The sequence below is a fragment of the Nycticebus coucang genome, chromosome 8 (assembly GCF_027406575.1).
Source record: "Nycticebus coucang isolate mNycCou1 chromosome 8, mNycCou1.pri, whole genome shotgun sequence".
NCBI lineage: Eukaryota > Metazoa > Chordata > Mammalia > Primates > Lorisidae > Nycticebus > Nycticebus coucang.
Window position 1 is genome coordinate 3,727,400 of NC_069787.1, and position 18,625 is coordinate 3,746,024.

General features: G+C 51.8%; 2 protein-coding genes across 2 annotated transcripts in view; both read right to left on the reverse strand.

The window, feature by feature from the left end:
* Positions 1-18,625, reverse strand: part of IQSEC1 (IQ motif and Sec7 domain ArfGEF 1) — a 402,419-nt gene that overhangs the window by 209,732 nt on the left and 174,062 nt on the right. The window lies entirely within an intron of this gene.
* LOC128591449 (40S ribosomal protein S29-like) lies at positions 5,640-5,949 on the reverse strand. Its single transcript, XM_053598870.1, has one exon. It carries the CDS (start codon positions 5,919-5,921, stop codon positions 5,751-5,753), a length of 171 nt encoding a protein of 56 aa, XP_053454845.1. The 5' UTR covers positions 5,922-5,949; the 3' UTR covers positions 5,640-5,750.

The window sequence follows — 18,625 nt, forward strand, 5'->3', positions numbered from 1 at the left end:
GCCTGGCTCAGTCAGCTCAGAGGTGGCAGACACGGTTCCAGATCAGGTGGTCTGGATCCCCGGGGCCCTAGCCCAGGGGCAGGACATCGGAGGGCTCTGTCTGCCAGGTAGAAACACTGCTTGCTCCCCTGCTCTGAAGCAGAGCCCGAGCCCAGGGCCCAGCCCCAGCCCCTCCCTGGCCCATGTCCCCAGACGGCCCCAGGCAGGTCAGCCTGGAGAGGGGGCCTGCATCGATCTCCTGCCCCCTCCCTAAGCCAGAGCTGTCTGTTCACTCATAGACCATCGGCTTCCCATTAAGCAGATCAATAGCTTCCACTTGTTTCCAATTTGTGTTTCCAGAAATTCATCTTCCAGCCACCTTTTTAATTAACCCCCCTCCAAGCACCCGAAGCACCAACAGATCACACACACATACCCACTCCCTCCCTGCCTCTGCACACGACTGCCAGCTCCACAAGCCGCAGGGGAGTGGCAGGTGTGTTTACAGCTGTACGATCACTGTTCCCCTGTCTCTGGAAGAGCTGGCTCTCTGGCCTGGATGCCACCCACGCCTGTCTCTCACTCCTCTACAGCATCCTCAAGGAGAGGGCTTGGTCCTTCATCACAGAGAGGAAGGTGAGGGTCAAGAGCGCGAGCAGTGCCCTAAGGCCCCTAGCTGGCAAGAGCTGGGCCAAGTGCTCCTACTGGTGCAGGTAATTTGCAGGAAGCACTCCAGATGTGGCAGGACGATAGGCCTACGGGGAGGGGATACAGAAGGGTGGGCAGCTACGGCTTTGGAGCAAGGAAAGGACGGGGCCTGACCCCACAGGGTGTGCCTCCCCCACCTGGGGGTTCCTCGGTCGTCCACCCTGCCTACTGCCCCACGAGGGCAGGGGCTTGTTCAACTTTGATCACTGCTTTCTCCCTAGTTCGTGGCACAGAGCGGGTGTTCAGAAAGTCACTGCTAAATGAACAGCTTGGTAATACTTGCCAAAGCTCAGGATACTCCCTTTGCGCCAGGCACTGTTCTAAGGGCTTTATGATACTATCTCCTATTTTATTTAATCCTCACAACCATCTCCAGGGCGGTGCTAGTAAAATCCTCATTTTATTGATGGGAAAAATTGAGGCACAAAGAGGTTAAGTGACTTGTCCCAGGTTACACACTAGTAAGTCACGGACCCGAGATTGGAACCCAGGTCATCTGGCTCTGCCGCTGCTATTATTAACCACCCGACTCTTGTTCACCCACTTCCCCCAGCCCTGTCAGCTCTGAAAGGTGAGCAGAGGACTGGTCCTGTAGCCCATGTAACTCCCATCACACCATCATCACATACACATGTTTGTTGAGTGAATAAATGAATGGATTGTACACCCCTTGTTTATAACCAAGTTGTCCAGTCTGTGGGGGAGAATCTGGAGATGATGGGAGAGAGGAGGTGACACATGTAGGCCAGCTGTAGGGTCCCTCTCACCCACCCCACCTCCCTCTTAACCTATCCCTTTCTGGGCTTTCTGTCATTTACAAAGGACGTTCACTGCCATGATTCTGTTTTTCTGTGGAGTCTCGCAGCTTTCCAGCAAGGTAAGTAGATGACCACCCGCCGACACAGCCCCAGAACAGAGACCATGTGGTGCTACCTGCAGTCCCCTGCGCACCTTGGGGGCCAGCCCTTGCTATGTGATTTCCCAGGGCTCCCACCCCCTGCCCTCCCCCTACTCCTCTGAACCTGGTTGTTCCTACAGAACCACAGGCCCAACACGGCCCCTTCCTCTCCGTCCCTTACTCTGGCCATCATCAGACACTAACCCAACAAGTGACTAGGCCAGGTGTCCTCAAACTTTTGAAACAGGGGGCCAATTCACTGTCCCTCAGACCTTTGGAGGGCTGGACTATAGTTTTTTTTTTTTTTTTTTTTAAACTATGAACAAACTCCTATGCACACTGCACATATCTTATTTTGAAGTAAAAAAAAAAAACGGGAACAAATACAATGCACACCGCTTCATGTGGCCCGTGGGCCGCAGTTTGAGGACGCCTGGACTAGGCCCTCCCTGGCTCCCCCGCTCACAGCAGGGTCTGTGTAGCAGCTCATAGAGGTCTGTCAGAGGAGAGAATAAGTGGGAGCCAGGTGAGCTGAAGGTCACGGCTCTTGTCTAACCAGGAGGAAACCAGCCCAAGATGCCTATTCAGATTTTCTGAGGGGTTGAGAGAAGATAAAAACCCAGCATTTCACCCGAAATCTCCTGATTTGAAAATCCTATAGGTAATTATATCATAAAAATTTAAAACTTATTTTAATTGTAAACCACATTCTGTAGGTCAGAGGCAAGTAGTGGACTGCTAGTTTGCCCCTTCTGCCCTATGGACTGTGAATGCTCTGGCTCAGCACTCAAGGCCTCTCGTGGTCTGGCTTTTCTGAGTCCTCAATGAGTTCCTAACACCCTCTACTCAGGACAATGCTGCCCCTCAAGGAAGTGGCCCCTGAACCCCCTCCCGTCCCATGAGGAGTCTATCACACCCAACATAATGACTGTCCCTCCTGCATGTCATGTCTCCTGCCCAGGCTCCCCAACAGCCAGGGCCAGGGCCAGCTTTGGAGTCCAGGATCCTGACCATGTACTCCAGGGTCTTTCTGCTGCTCCCTAGGACAGTCAGCAGATCAAATGCAGCTCGGGGCCACACCCCATCTGCAGGGGTTGAGAAAATGAAGAAATTTCAGGAGAATTGTGAATCCTGAAAAACAGTCATTTGCATTTTAAAATATGACCCAGTTACCAAAACTACAACCCCCAGGCACACATGACCCCCCCTACCCCCGCCCTCCCCTTAAGGCAGTGAGTGTCCTGCAGTGGCAATCTTCCCTCTCCAGCAGGGTGCAGGGCTGACCAGTGAGAGACCACACTTCCTGGCCTCCTCCAGGTTAGGTATGGCCATGAGACTAAATTCTGGCGATATGAGCAGCTTCCAGGTCACATTCTTGCTCCCCTTCTCGGGGGGTGGGGGTGGGTAACAAGTCAACCCCGACCACTAAGAATTGGCAGAGTCTCCACATGGAGGGAGCCCAGGTTCCTGGGTGACGGTGTGGCGCAGAGCCCTGGCTCACTCAGGCTGTCTGCCTTCCTCAGGCCTCTTTTTGTTTTGGTTTGGTTTTTCTGACAGTATCTCACTCTGTTCACCCAGGCTAGAGTGCAGTGCATTAGAGCTGACCGCAACCTCCAACTCCTGGGCTCAAGCTTTCCTTCTACTTCAGCCTCCTGAATAGGTGAGGCTACAGGTCCCCACCACAATGCCCAGCTAGATTTTCTATTTTTTATAGAGGTGGGGGTTTCACCCTTGCTCAGGCTGGCCTCAAACTCTTGAGCTCAAGAGATCCTCCCACCTCAGCCTCCCAAAGTACTGGGATCACAGGTGTGAGCCACCAGTCTGGACTCGTATCAGAGAGAGAAATTGGTATCTATCCACTGTCTTGAACCCTTTCCCTGTCCCTGTCTGGGAAATCCTGACCCATCATGCTGGAGTCCTCCCAGAAGCCCCCTTCGTTCTCCTCATCCCCCTCACCTCCCTGGGCACCCACTGCCCACACTCCACTGTGACTCTCTACCCCCCACTCCCTTGGCAGCTCCTTGAGACACAGGACCCTGCTAATCCCCTTCCTATTCGGGAGCCCAGCATTGGACCTGGGAAAATGAGAGTCTCCATTTTTGAGTGCTTACAATACACTAGGTATGGCTCTAAACTCTTTATCTCGTTTGATCCTGAGACCAGCTCCATAAAATTGTACAGATGAGGAAACTGAGCCCAAGTAACAAGGCCCACATCACAGTAGTAGGGGCCAGAGTCACACGCAGGCTGTGTGTGACTTACCCACTAGGCATCACTGCTCCTCACCAGAACAAACGCTAATACCTACAGAGTGGGCAAAAGAGAAGCAGTGAAAAAACAAACCGATGAGCACTGCCCCTGCCCCCTGAACCTCGAGTCAAAATGTTTATAAAGTAAGTGACTGAAGAAACATCCTGGTAGACAATCATTTCTGGAAGTTGGAATCTCCTTGGAGTTCATGGCCTTAAAATCCTAAATACACATTTTTCTCTCCAAAATACAACATTTCAAGACTGTTTGAGAAGAAACTCCAAATGCTAGTTCCATGGCCCATTAAAGTTAACCAACCGTGCAGATTCAGTGGGAAGGATGGAAATAGTAAAAGACTTGGGCGGTTTTATGGAACGGCTTAAATCTTAATGACATGCCAAGTGCAATGCATTTGTGAAACACAGCGAAGCTGGCAGACCCCGGCTGTTTCTCATTGCTAGTGCCTTTTATGATGTGGAGAAGGTGCACAGCAGCTCAGGTGACCACCAGGGACAGAGACCTGGGGGCCTCTGTCCCTTCCCAACAGCTGTCTGCAGACTGCAGGATCCGCCTGAGAGCATCCAGAAACCAGACAAAAGACGCAGCCACAGAAGGTCAGGGAAGTGGCTAGGGAAACATAAAGCCATTTTCTATTTGCAACCTGAGGTCTGGGCTCTTTGTAAGTCACTCAGAGAAGTGAAGGCAGTGGCCACCACCAACGTGACCAGCATCCCGGGGGTTGCTACAGTTACTTGAGTGCCTGCTACACAAGCACAGTTAGAAGCTTCCTTGGGAGAGTGCTTTTCAGACAAGTATCCTCATCTCCACATTATACAAGAAACCGAGGCTCAGAGACCTTAAATCACTTGCCCCAGGCCACATAGTTGGTAAGAGGCAGAATCAGGGTTTGTCTTGACATCACAGCTCACAGCAACCTCAAACTCTTGAGCTCAAACAATCCTCTTGCCTCAGTCTCCTGAGTAACTGGGACTACAGGTGCCCACCACAATGCCCCCCCAACCATAGATTTTCTATTTTAGTAGAGACAGGGTCTTACTCTTGCTCACGCTGGTCCCCAACTCCTGAGCTCAAGCAAAGCAGCCTCCCAGAGTCCTAGGATTACAGGCAAGAGCTGCCGCACTACCTAGGCTGACTTTGGTACACACATTCTAAGAGGAGGCTTTACTCAGCATTAAGTTGAAATACAAATCTGAGATCTGATATAATTGCTATGGGCATGATGATGGTCTGCAATCTCTTACCATTGGGCAGCATTTCCCCAGGCCTGTGACCCTGCTGGGGACCCCCTGACCCGCAGAAGCCTTTCCCACCCAAACCCTGGACTGCTGGGTCTGATGCTTCAGGCAAGCCCAGGAGGCACAGACACATGATGGGGTCCCTGCCTCACTGCCAGCTGTCCTCAGCACCTAACGGACAAGACATGTCAGGTTCATGCAGGGCACATGGTGAGCTCCTCCAGGCTGCAGGCCAGTTGGCCCAGTGGAATCATGCTGCCACCAGTATCCCACAGCCTTTTAAGCCTAGCAAACAAAAAAATTATCAGAAAGGACAGAGAAACAAAAAAATCCCTCTTAACGCCATCACCTGGAATCTACCAACTTACCTTTCTGAGAACTGTCCCCAGGCCTTTCCCCCGGGCGATTATTTGTATACAATTGACAGCACACTAAGTTTTTACCTTCACCTTCCAGTTTTTTCTCAGAACATTGATTGCTTCATGAGCATTCTTCCACCTTATTTTTTAAAACCCTAGTTTTCTTTTTTTTTTTTTTTTTTTTTGAAGGGTTTTTTAAAATTTTATTTTATGTACATGTGTTGTCCATCTATGGATGTATTGAGTTAGCTGGGTTTCTTTCATGGCATCTCCCTGGAGAATCCATTCAAGGAAGATTACTTAGTCCAACTTAATGAACCCGATGTCCTTCGCGTACTGACGGAAGCACTGACGGCACATATTCAGGCTGTACTTCCGGATCAGACCGTGCCGGTTTGAGCAGACGCGACAAGAGCGAGAACCCTGGCCGAATTTTCGCGGGTGGCTCCAGTAGAGCTGCTGGTGCCCCATCTTGCTTTCAGGAGTGCAACGAGGCAAAAAAAAGGCAAAACCCTAGTTTTCAACAACTCCCTTATACTCATGCTGAGAGAGGATTCCTGAGAAGGGTGAGGTCTAGGAGAACAGGTCTTCTCAAGGAGACCACAAGGACACACCTGCAGGGCCTCTCCATGGTGACTCAGCTCTTGGGAATTTGTAAACTTAACTTCCTGGAATTCAAAGTTCCAGGAAGGGGCTGAAATAGCATCTCCCTCTTGATTCAAACTGGCCAACGAGAAGGGTACCTGTGGGGTGGAACTTTTTGACTGTCAATAAAAAGGGAAAGACCAAGCCAATCGAGGGGCATGGCCATTTGGAATTCTTCTATGCCATAAGCTCCCGGCCAGTAAATAAAGCCCTTCCTCTTATAAACGTGGTGTTTGGGTGCTCTTTCTCTTCCTTGGGCCTCGTCTTCCTGCAACAGTGCAATGTAATGTAACTTATGGACCCAAACCCCTATTTTTGGATATCGATGTTACTGCTAACATTTTGTCATCACAAAGCGATGTAGTAAGTATTTCTGTGTTTTGAATTTGGAGATTTCCTGCAAGCGAAGGAGACTGATGTCCATGCAGCAGAATCCTGGGTGGAGCTGCATGGACATTTTTGGAGCCCTCGGTACAAACACCCACACTGCCCTCCAGACAGCTGGCCCAGCTCACGATTCCACAGGCTGCAATCAATGTGCTCATTCTTCTGTTTTTAAACCCATGCAGAACCCATCTCCCCTCTTGCAAAAAGTCCCTTTTTGAAGAAATCCCTCCCTATATCGTAAGCCAGACAGAGTGGGCCCGGCTCAGTTGAGGTCCTGGACTCCAGGCCTTTTCCTCACTGACTTGGAGTGAGCAAGCTTGTCCCTGAGCTGAACACCCAGGGTTGAAAACCCCCCAGGAGACATCTCTGCACATTTGGAATTTCTTAGAACGGACAAAGCTTAAAAAGGGAGAGTCTAAAGGTCAAGATATAAGAAGATAAAGACCATCTGAGAAAAGTCTGTGTAAATTTCACAAATGGAAAGGCTGCCTGTGGGCTGAGGAAGGGGTGAGGGAACCTGCAGGTTATGGCCCCAAGCCAGGAAATGTCTTGAAGGCAAATGTGGTGGACAGCGGACAGGATGTAGGGTGAGTGTGGCCTCCTGCAAGTTTGGGCGTCCTATGGTCAGTATGTGCTGGAGCTTGGCCATGGATACAGAGGCAGTTCTGGTGGCCTCCAACTGCCAGTGTGGAACCCCCAATGCAGAAGGGGCTGGCTGCAGGATAGACAAAAAGAACTTTCACTGGGGAACGTGGGGGTGGCCAGACATCTACCAGGGAACTGCCGTGCATGGGGACTGTTTGGAAAAGGCACGCGTATGATGTAAGCGATTACCCTCCCTCCTTCTTTTACTTCTCTTCCTTAAAGAAAGAGAGGAAGGAAATAAGGTGAATATAAATACCAACTAATCAGGGCAGTGGGTGTGTAGACAGTAGGGACTCTTGATCGGGCTGCCTGAGTTCAAATCCTAACTCTGCCACTTCCTAGGCCCGAGACTGCTCTGACCTCAGATGCTGCACTTAAAAAAAACTGTACCCTCCTCAAGGGCTGGTTAAGAGAGTTACAGACATTTGTGTTTACGAAGTACTTAGAATGGTTCTGGGCACGTAGGAGGTGTCACAGGAGCACAGGCTCCTGTGGATTTTCATTTTCTGTGGATTTTAAATGCTTCCCCATTTAAACAGCCCACGCACAATTGGAGCCCAGTCATTCAGGCAGGGGTGTCCCTGGGCAGCCTGGCTCTGATTTTTCTGGGCCCGGTTCTGCACCACCACACCCTTCAGTCCTAGATCTAATTCTCTCTGACTTGATATTAGCCAAAGTGAGTTTCTGTCTCTTGAGCCCCAAATCCCTGCCTGCTATCACGGTCACAGGCACTTTCCAGGCTGCTGAGCCTCTGAGACAAATGCTGAGGGAGGCCAGGCCTCCCAGCCTCCGTGTCTTTGCAATATTATGCTGGCACTTACTGCCAAGGATTTGGAGATTTACACGGGGTGGGTCAGGACACCAATTAAAAGGCTGATGTAAATGATCTCTGTCTTAAAGAGCTTACACAGGGAACAGACGGGCTCAGCAGTAAACAACGACGATGCTTGGGGGAATTACTGCACCCAGCTGTCACCCCATAAGAGGAAAACAGGGGTGTTGGAGGAACATGGCACAATCAGGGAATGCCAGGGCCCTGCTCCGCTAAGTGAGCACCCACGCCAACCCAGGTGTGCTTCTGCCCTGCGGTGGCTGGAGAGCCACATGCTCCTTTTCCTGACCTGGTTTTCCAGTCCCTGGAGCCTACCTCCCACACATACCAGAGGCTCACCACGCCCACCCAGCCTTGGTCCTTCCTGCTTCTCATTAGACAGAGAGAGCTGTACATCCAGGCGTGAGGTGGGAGCTCTGCTTTGCCACTTCAGCAGCCTCCCGGGTGGTGAGAGGCAGCTGCTGACCATCCCATCCTTAGACCGACAGGCCCCAACCCCCACCTTCCTGATGTGACTGAGGCCACAGCTGTCCTTGGGGCCAGTTCTGGGAGCACTCCTGGAGGCCCGCCAGGAGGCTGCACTGTGTTAAAGCTCTTCCTTATTAAGACAGCTGAGTGTTACGGACCTGAAGTTTGTGTTCCTCCAAAATTCATCTGTTCAAGCCCTAACTCCCAGTATTTGGAGACAGACCTTTGGGAGGTAATTAGGTTGAGATGAGGTCTTGAGGGTGGGGTCCTCAGGATGGGAGGTAGTGTCCTTATCAGGGGAGGAAGAGGCAGCAGAGCCTCCTCTGGGTGCCATGTGGGACATGAGGGCAGACACCTGCAAGCCAGGAACCCAACCTGCTGGCACCTTGGGCTTAGACCTCCGGCCTCTACAACTGGAAGAAATAAATTCCTGTTTCTTAAACCCCTCAGTCCCTGGTATTTTGCTATGATAGTCCAAGTAGCTGGAGTAATTTCAGTTTTTTGCAGTGTCCCCCACCATTACACAGGCAGCCTTCTCACTTCCTCCCCGGCCCTAGCCCCGCGCTCTCCTTGCTGTACCTTTTCACATGCTGTTCCCCCTGCTGGGCTGCCCTTCCTGCCATCCATCTGCCAGCCCAACTCCTAATCAACCTCCAAAACAGAGCTGAATTGTCACCTCCCCGGCGCTATCCACAGGCGGCCGTGATACAGATGCACAGATGGGGCTAGCAGCCTCCTCCCGGCCCTCCGGCAAGGAGTTCAGTGTTCACCAGTACCAGTGGAGCACCTGGCGGGAAGCGTTCTCAACACCACAGGTGTATGGAGGCCAAGCACAGGCAGGACTTCACCAGCCGCCAGGCTCCTTAGCAGCTGCAACCCCCTGACTTCTGTGTCCTGTCTGGAAAGCGAGGCTGTTACAAGACTATCCCTGACACACACAGGTGCAGCATGGGCGCAGAGGCTCACTCTTGGTGGCAGGACACGCAACCAAGTAAAGAGATGTTTGGAAGAGCTCCCTCCAAGCGCAGAAAGCCACAAAGATAACTGTCTGTTTTGATGGGCAGGGAGGGCTTCCCGGGGGTGACACTTGCGTGGCAGCACCCTGGACAACTCTGGGCACTTGGCATCATGGATATAGCGGCAGCCTAGCATAGGCAGCAGGCCAGGTAGTCCAGCAGAGCAGTGCGGGTGGGAGGCTGGGGCCTCGGGTGCTGCTGTATGTGGGAGCAGAAGCAAGCAGGCCACTCTTGTGCCCACGTTCCCTCCCTGACCCGGCCACTCAGGGCCAGGGCGATGCACACGGGAGGAAGCCTGCAGGATTCTGGGAACACTTCCATGAGCTGAAGCCTCACACATCTCCAGCGAGGCAAGGGGAGAGCCTGGTGAGACATGAGACCATGCTGTCACATGAATCAGTGTCTGAATGTGCCAAATTTCATCTTGCTGTGATTAAAAACAGCTAGAGCATCATAAACTCATTCTGAACATCAGTCACTAGGTTGCAGGCAGCCGGGCCGGGAGCTGCAGCTCACTTCCCAGGCTCCTACCGTCTGCCTGCCTCTGGGGTTGGGGGACGGCACTCCTCTACTTCCTCCTCTACAAGGAGGCTTCCACCACCAGCCCCTGTTGCAGTGAGGAGACAGAGGCTCAGAGAAGGCAAGTAACAGGGTCCGGGTCACACAGCTCGGAGGAAGTGGCAGAGACAGATGCGAACCTTGGTCTGCAGCCCTCTGCCTCAGTGCAAGTCACAGACAGGCTTCTGCTGCAGTGAGTGGCAGGGATGGGTGGGTTCAGTACGGAGAAGGCGGCAGCAAACACACACCCTCAGAGCCAATCTGCTTGCCTCTTACTGCTGTGTGACCTTGGCCAGCTCCCCGACCTCTCTGGCCTCAGCACGCACTTCTGTAAAGTGGGGATAACGCGTGCCTGCCTCGGGGGGCTGTGGTGAGGATGAGATAAATCAGAGTGGGCGCGGCACCTGGGGGGGACTCAGCACTTAACCAGAACCTATGAGAGCCACCTATTGTGTGGTTTGCTGAGGTGGGCGCTGGCCTAGGCATTGAGAGCTGGGCGGACAGGAGAAGAGGCCTCAGCCTTCTGGGAGGGAGGAAAAGTAAACATGTCACGGCCACATGTCGTGCTGGGTGCCGAGAGGCCATGGGCCTCCCACACCGTTGAGGAAGCGTCCACAGTGGGCAGTGTGGCAGGGGCTGGTCACATCACAGGAGGGTACACATGCTCTGGCCCAGCCATCCTCTGCCTTGGTGGCCATAACATCGAGATGTTCACACATGTGTTTGTTAGTGAACATGACATCATAGTAACAATATGGATGTCCGCCCCGGGGAGACACCAGAACATGCTAGGATGCCTTCTAACAGGGCCTCTGCACTGCAGGTGACGGAAAGACTCCTGTCAAATTTCCCAGAGTACAAAGCCAACTGCAGAACTCTTCCCACGGGAGGCGATTCTATTCATCTGGAAAGAAAACTTACACGGGATGCCATAGGCTTAGCGTGTGTGTGCACCTGTCCACGCAAACACACACAGGGTTCTGGAAGGACGCACCCCAGACACAACAGCAGCTACCTTCCTGGTGGGAACGTGAGACAGAAGAAACTTTGGCCTCCTCCTGGCTTGAATTAGTGGTAAGAACATGCTCATGCATTGCTGGTTAAACTTGAATGATCTGGATGAAGTGGAATTTGTGTTGTTTTTCTTAGCTGCAGCTCTCCAGGACAGTGTCCCTGTTACTGGTGAGGCTTTGTGGCATCTGCATCCTGCAGGTTGGCAAAAGAGGGGCACAGGAGACATGAACTGGCCAATGACCTCACCTGGGCTCCCCAGCTGTGGCCTACATGTGTACTTTTTTGTGTTACTTCAATTTTTCCCTGGGTTTCACATTTTTCAAAATACAATGTTTTAAGAATGTGTGACCTGGAAAAGATGGTGGGTGCTGAGTGCCAAAGAGAAGGGCCAAGAGCCAGGAGGATTTGGAGAGGAGGTGGTGTTTCAACCAGGGACAGGGGATGGGGTTTGCCCCCCACCCCCCAAACCCAAGCAGAGGAGAGGCTGAGAAGCCTGCGTGAGTGACGCAGGGCCAGCAGGAAGGGCCCCGCTGAGCAGTGCACTGAGCCCCTGGAGGTGCTGGGTGGGTAGGCTACAGGGGTCTGGAATGCTAAGGTGAGGTCTTAACTGTGGGGCCAGGGGGTCTAGATTTCCATCTCTTGTCCATGGGGAGCCATAGATGGTTTTTGAGCAGAGGAGTGCCATGGCTGAGTAGGCAATGAAACACCCGGGAGCATCTGGCTGTTCCCTCCACAGTCCTGGCCTGACTCACCACATTCCAACCCTCATCTAGGGCCAGTCCCCAGCCACTCAGCCAAGCCTTCTCCCTTCTCACTCCAAGGCATCCTACCTGGCCAGGTGTTCTGCAGACCCTACTTTCAGTATGAAGGTCTAGTCAGAAGAGGTGCTGAACTGCTGTCCCTTAGACATCTAGTCCCCAGGCTGTCTCTTGGCAGGCATTCCCATCCCTCCCTTCTCACATTTCAGCAACTACAGGGTTAACGCGTGGAGCATCAGGGAGCCTAGGGAATGCTGTGACAGTTAGCCCTAAGGGTTAACTATCCTTAGGGTTAGTTAGGGTTAGTTAGGGTTAACTACTATCCCTAAGGGTCCCTCAGGGAATGAAGGGGGGGAGGGTCCTGTAGTACTTTGATTTCTTTTCCACTTTATCCCTGGAGGCAGAACCAGGCCAGAGGCAATGGAACTTCTCACAGCTCCGCGGGGGACAGCAAGCTCACCATGCTGCCTGGGTGCCACATGCCAGGCAGCAGTCTGGCTGCCGGAGGCGCTCATGGCCCAGGGAGGCAGATGGGCCCTGCAGGCCAAGGGAATGGCACTGCAAGGGTGCCAGGCATTATTTTTGGCTTTGTGAGCTGGATGTTCTCTCTGACCTCACCAGTTTTCTAGAAAGCAGCCAAATGGGCATGGCTGTGTTCCAATAAAACTTTACTTACAAAAACAGGGCTGAATAGAGAGCAAAGAAATAAACTCTTGTATATACGGGCAAATGATCTTTGACAAGGGTGCCAAGACCATTCAATGGGAAAAAGACAGTCTCTTCACCAAATCTTTCTAGGACAACTGGCCATCCACATGGAAAAGAATGAAGTTGGACCCGTACCTCACACCACATACAAAAATTAACTCAAAATAAATCAAAGACCTAAATGTAAGCACTAAATCAGTAAAATCCATAGAAGAAAAGATAGGAGGAAAGCTTCATGACATTGAATTTGGTGATGATTTCTTGGATATGATACCAAAGGCACTGGCAACTAAAGAAAAAATAAATTAGACTTTATCAAAATTAAAAACTTTGTGCTTTAAAGGGCACCATCAAGAAAAGTGGAAAGAAAATCCACAGAAAGGGAACAAATATTTGCACATCACATATCTGATAAGGGTCTAGTATTTAGACTACAAGAATAAATCTTACAACTCAAAAAAAGACAATTAAATAATAGGCAAAAGACTTTAAAAGACACTTCTACAAATGTGATATACGAATAGCCAATAAGCATATGAGTGCTCAATACCACTCATCATCAGAGAAATGCAAATCATAACCACATGAGACCATCATAAAGAAAAACCAGGTGATCAGGAGCGGTGGCTCACATCTGAGTCCCATCTACTCAGGGGGCTGAGGCAGGAGGATCATTTGAGCCCAGGAGTTAGTGGTTACAGTGAGCTATGATCATGTCACTGCACTCTGGCCTGGGCAACAGAGTGGGACCCTATGTCTAAAAAAAAACCAAGAAAAAATAGACAAGAAGTATTGAGGACATGGAGAAACTGTTACCCTTATGCACTAGTGGTGGAAGTGTAAAATGGTTCCATGTATATGAAAGAATTGAAACCAGGATCTCAAACAGATATTTGTACACCCACATTCACGGCAGCATTATTCACAATAGCCAAAAGGCGGAAACAACACAATGTCCATTGATGGATGAATTACTAAACAAAATGTGGCTGGTCTATACATATGATGGAATATTCTAGCAGGCAAGGTTCAGTGGCTCACACTTGCAATCCCAGTACTTTGGGAGGCTGAGGAGGGAGGACCACTTGAGGCCAGGAGTTCAAGACCAGCTTGGGCAACATAGCAAGACCCATCGCTACAAAAAATTAACAACTAGCTGGGTATGAGGATGTGTGCCTGTAGGCCTAGCTACTCGGGAGGCTAAGGCAGGTAGATCACTTGGCCCCAGGAGTTCAAGGCTGCAGTGAGCTATGATCACGCCCCTGCACCTTAGCTTGGGTGACAGAGTGAGACCCTGTCTCAAAACAAAGTGGGAGGAGGAAATTCTGACACAGGAATGACACTTGAGGACATTATGCTAAGTGAAACAAGGCAGTCACAAAAGGACAAATACCATGTGATTCCACTCCTCAGATTCACAGAGGCAGAAAGTGGAATGATGGGTGCCAGGGGCTGGGCAGGGAGAAATGGGAAGTTGGTGTTTAAGGGGAACAGAGTTTCAGTTCCAGAAAATGGAAAAGTTCTAAAGACAGATGGCCCTGATGGCTGGGTAACGTTGTGAACGTCCAGAATGCTATTGACATTACAAATGGTTAAATGATACATTTTACATTAGCTATATTTTACCATAATAAAAACAAGGAAAAAGCCGGGCGCAGTGGCTCACGCCTGTAATCCCAGCACTGTGGGAAGCTGAGGAGGGAGAATTGCTTGAGCTCAGGAGTTTGAGACTCGCCTGAGAGACAGTGAGACCCCGACTCATGAAAAAAATGGAAAAACCCAGCCGGGCACTGCCTGTAATCCCAGGAGCTTCCGGAGGCTGAGGCAGCGGGGTGCCCGCAGCCCGAGTCTGAGGTTGCGGTGAGCTACCACGCCCACTGCACTCTGCTCAGGGGCATAGGGTGGGACCCTGTCTCAACAACAACAACAACAAAAAAAAAAAAACAAGGAAAAAATGAGAAAATCATACACCCGTGTGGACAAATCATTAGGAGCCCCAGACTGAAGCTTCTTCAGTTGTAAATATGCTTCTGCCAACAATTTAAAAAAGTCAACATTTTTTTAAAGAAAGTTTAATGATTGAACAAGCCGGGGAGCTGGGGATCTGGTTGAAGGGCTTGAATGTGGACTGGCATCGATCTAAGGTTACTGACACTGTTTCCACCTTGCACCTCATTATTTATGTTTTAAGACAGAGATATTAATAAACCACACTACACGTTTAACAAAGTCCAATAAAGTTCTGGTTTCTTCCCAAGATGACTGATGCTTTTTAGGAAATCAATGTCAAAACCTTTCACAGGCACACACAGAGGCAGACACGGGCTGGGTGTGGCTGGGGGCCCAGCTTTCTGGACCCTCGTGTGGTCTCAGGCAGTCTGGCTGGGTGGGTGCAGTGGGAGCAGCAGCTGTGGATATAATGACTGATGACGATGACGTTGAGGGTGGGGCAGCAGGACAAAGTGGCTCCAGAGGTCCAGAGGGGCTCTCTGTCTTCTGGGGTGGAACGGCATTTCTGAAAGGCACGGCCTCCTCAGCCTTCTCAGTTCTCTGAGCTCTGCCAGGAGGGAGCCAAGGCCTGGGGAGGGTGAGAGGGATGGATCCCTGGCAGGCTTTGAAAACTGTGCTTGGCCTCCAAGGTAAGTTCCTCAGAAGGCATTTCCTCGGCACAGGTGCATGGAGGGTTCAGATCCCACGAGCCTGCCACCAACTCTTCCCTCTTGGGGACGAGGCTGTGCGGAATGAGCCAGACCTTCAGACTCCAGGGACTGGACAGGGATCCTCTATTCCTCTTCCCTCCTCACCCTTTCAAACTCTTCGGATCCTCAGAGCCACCCTATAAAGTGGTGACTGTCACTGACCCCAATTTACAGACGAGGAAACAGGCTTACCAGGAGAGGGGCACACTCATGCAGATCTCACCGCCTCTAAGGCCTGAGCTCTTCATCCCTGCCCTCGCCCACAGGGGAGCACAGGCAGGTGGAGAAAGGATGAACAAAGGTTCCATTCCTGCTCTGCCACTCGCAAACTGTGTGCCCTCAGGCAGGCGCGCAACCTCTCTGGGCGCAGGGTGTGCTTCCCCAAGGCAGCACGTGGTGCACACTTGATTAATACCAGGTCTTCCTAGTCTCTCCCCGGAGGAGGAGCTGCTCACGGTCTAGAGGGAAGAAGTAAGCTTTTAATTAAGAAAAATGTATGATGCAATCTGAGATGGGACTGAATAGAGCCATGAGCAAAACGATCCCCATGCACGGAGAGGTGGAGGGTGTGACATGGCTGGGTGGCCGAGAACCGGGGTCCCTCAAAATGATGGCAAGATGCACAGGACAGAGGGCCACGTCAGCACCCCCTGTAGGCTTTCTTCGGCTTGCTGGCAGAAGGCAGCAGGAGTCAGGTCCTCGCCTCCTCTGTCAGGGAACCTAGCCCTCTGGATTAGGGTTCAGATTGGAGCCGGGGACCCCAGATTAAATGGAATTCAACCATATTTAAACAGACGGCAGTTCTGCTTAAATCCCACTCCTGCCTGCTTACCCCAGCAGCCCACAACCCTCCAGCATGAGTTTCTCGCAGCTCTCTGTCTGCAGGAGGATGGCATCGCCACCACCACCATCACCATCGTCCTGGTCACAGCTGCACCGTCTGTTTTTGTCAGGGAAGCTGTGTTGGACACAGCGGTGCCCACTTGTTCACATACTTCCAGGCCTCAGCCATTGCCAGAGGTGAGTAGTTAAGACAGGGACCCTGTGGCCCCCAAAGCCTAACATACTATCTGGTCCCCTTAGAAAAGAAGTGTGTTGAACCCGTCTCACGCCTATTTCACTGACTCCTCACAGCTCCCCCAAGAAGCCAATATTACTGTTCTCATTTCACAGATGACAAACCCAAGGCTGCCGGTCCTACCCGGGCAGGGCCAGGCACAGAACAGCAGCTCAGTGACTACTTCCTGACTGAAAAATGAATGGATAACGTGACCAAATGAAGGTCCCTGTGCTCAGTTTGAGCAGCACAGTGACTGTCCTGGTGGCCCTGAGCAGTCACATGCTCATAGCTGCTGTGTTCTGAGACGGTATCTGTCAATGGCTGGGGCATCCAGGACACAGCCAGGGCCAAGGCCAGCACCGAGGGGATGAAACAATGGGCTGGCCATGAGGGACAGTGCCACAGCAGAGAGAATGGCTTGTCAGTTGCAGGCCCACAGCAAGGAGGCATGCCACAGTCCACAGAGCACCCTCCAGGACGGGCAGGGAGTTGGCCTGCTCAGCAGCTACTTTGGCCACCTCATGAGCTGGGTGTATGTGACAGAGTGCCACCCTATGGGATGGCCCACTAAGCTCAGGACACTGGAGAGACAGTGGGAAGCCAAATGGGACCTCCATCCAAACTAAAGGCCAAATCTCTTAAGGCTGGTTCTGAAATAATTCAGGTGAGCCAAGGGCAGGTAGGAGCTGCCACCACCTGCCCCGGGTCAGGCCTGCCTGCAAGGAGTTTGCCTTCTAGAGAGGGAGCCAATGATAAGCAAATCCATCAGATGGTGACACTGGACAGTGAGCGTCTCCCAGGGAGGGGACCAGTGCTGCTAATGTAAGTGGGCTGGTCAGGGAAGGCCCCCATGAGATGGAAATATATGCACAAGAGCTTCAGGAGGGAAGGGAGCTGTGTGGATATCCAGGGGAAGAGGGTGCCAGGCCAGGGCACAGCCAGTGCAAAGGCCCTGGGGCAGAAGCCGGAGATCTGGAAAGCTGAGGCTAGAGAAGTGGGAGAGCAGATGCCCGGAGCTGTGAAGGTCACTCTGAAGACTGTTTCTGAGGTAAGAGAGAGCCATGGTGGGATGCTGAGCAGAAGAGGAAATGGACTGATGTGAACTTCATCAGGCCCTTGTGGCTGCTCAGGGAGAGAGGACTGACTGTGGGAGAGGCTGGGAAGGAGAAATGGGGAGAGTGCTGGGAATGAGGCACTTGCCCAGCTCCACATTCAGGAGACTCAGGCTGGGGGTGGCTGAGGGCAGTGTGTGGCCTGCAGGTACTTGCCCCATGCCCTCAAAGCAGGAGCTGGGCACAGGCCCCCAAAGGTACACGTCCCACCAGGTCCCTGTTAGTTGACTCATTTTGCTGCAGGACCCTGAATCTCAGAGAACGAGGGACCTTGTCATGGTCACGTGGTGTCATTACCGGGTACGTCAGAATATGAATCCACAAATCCCCTCACCTCTGAAAACAGCAGGAGGTTCTACTGAGCCGCTAATGAAGAAGAGGCCTTCGACAAGCTCCGGGGACACAGGGGGGTCCCCCCGCCACACCCCCAGGAGTGTCCTCATGCACACTGCCCACGTGAGGTGCGCTGAGTCCCCACTGGCCCCAGGGGAAGGGCTGGAATTTACTGCTCTCTCAATTTTAATAAAGTCTGTTCAAAGCCCTGAAAATTAATTTCCCCCAGGAAGACAATTACATGTCAAATAATACACCCACTGAGCAAATGATTAAGATAAAATCCAGCCAAGGCGGCTTCGTGCAGGTTGATTTTGAGATACTCAGCTCAACACAGAAGGCCTTTGAGGGTTATTACCAAGCAGTAATAAACGCAGGTGTCCACTTGAGGGGAGGGAATTCATTTCTAATATTTGTGCCCCTTTGCAATTTATTTCAAACCTATAAATGGCCCGTCTCCTCTATCTTCTATCAAAAGGACATTAATGGCACTACCAGAGGCCAGTGCTGGAAAAATCAGACAAACTCAGCTCCTGTGGGGACAGGCGCCTGAGCCAGCAGTCAGCAGACAACGAGGAGGGCTCCGCATGTGGAGGGCCTCACCTAGTCTTGGGCTCCATCCAAATGTGGCCTATGGCTTCTGACATTTTGGAGAATCTGGCCAGCACTGCCACCAGAATGATGGCTGAGCCTGTAAGGTGTACTGAATCTCTACCAGCCAGTTTTCCTGTTATGAGGACACGTGTCCTGGCAGACCCCCGAGTCTGTAGCCCTGATGGAGCCTTCTCTTGTGGAAAGCAAGACTCAGAGAGGTTCAGCAAGATGCTGAGGGTCACGGCACAGGTTGGGAAAGCAAGACTCAGCCCAGCTGTGCTCCCTCCCAGCCACCAGTCCCTGTCCCAGCTTGGCTGAGGTCAGACTGACCATGGGGGATTTAGTA

What these genes read in the sequence shown, in the direction of transcription:
- LOC128591449 (XM_053598870.1), bottom strand. Translation starts at nt 5,921, where the DNA reads ATGGGGCACCAGCAGCTCTACTGGAGCCACCCGCGAAAATTCGGCCAG.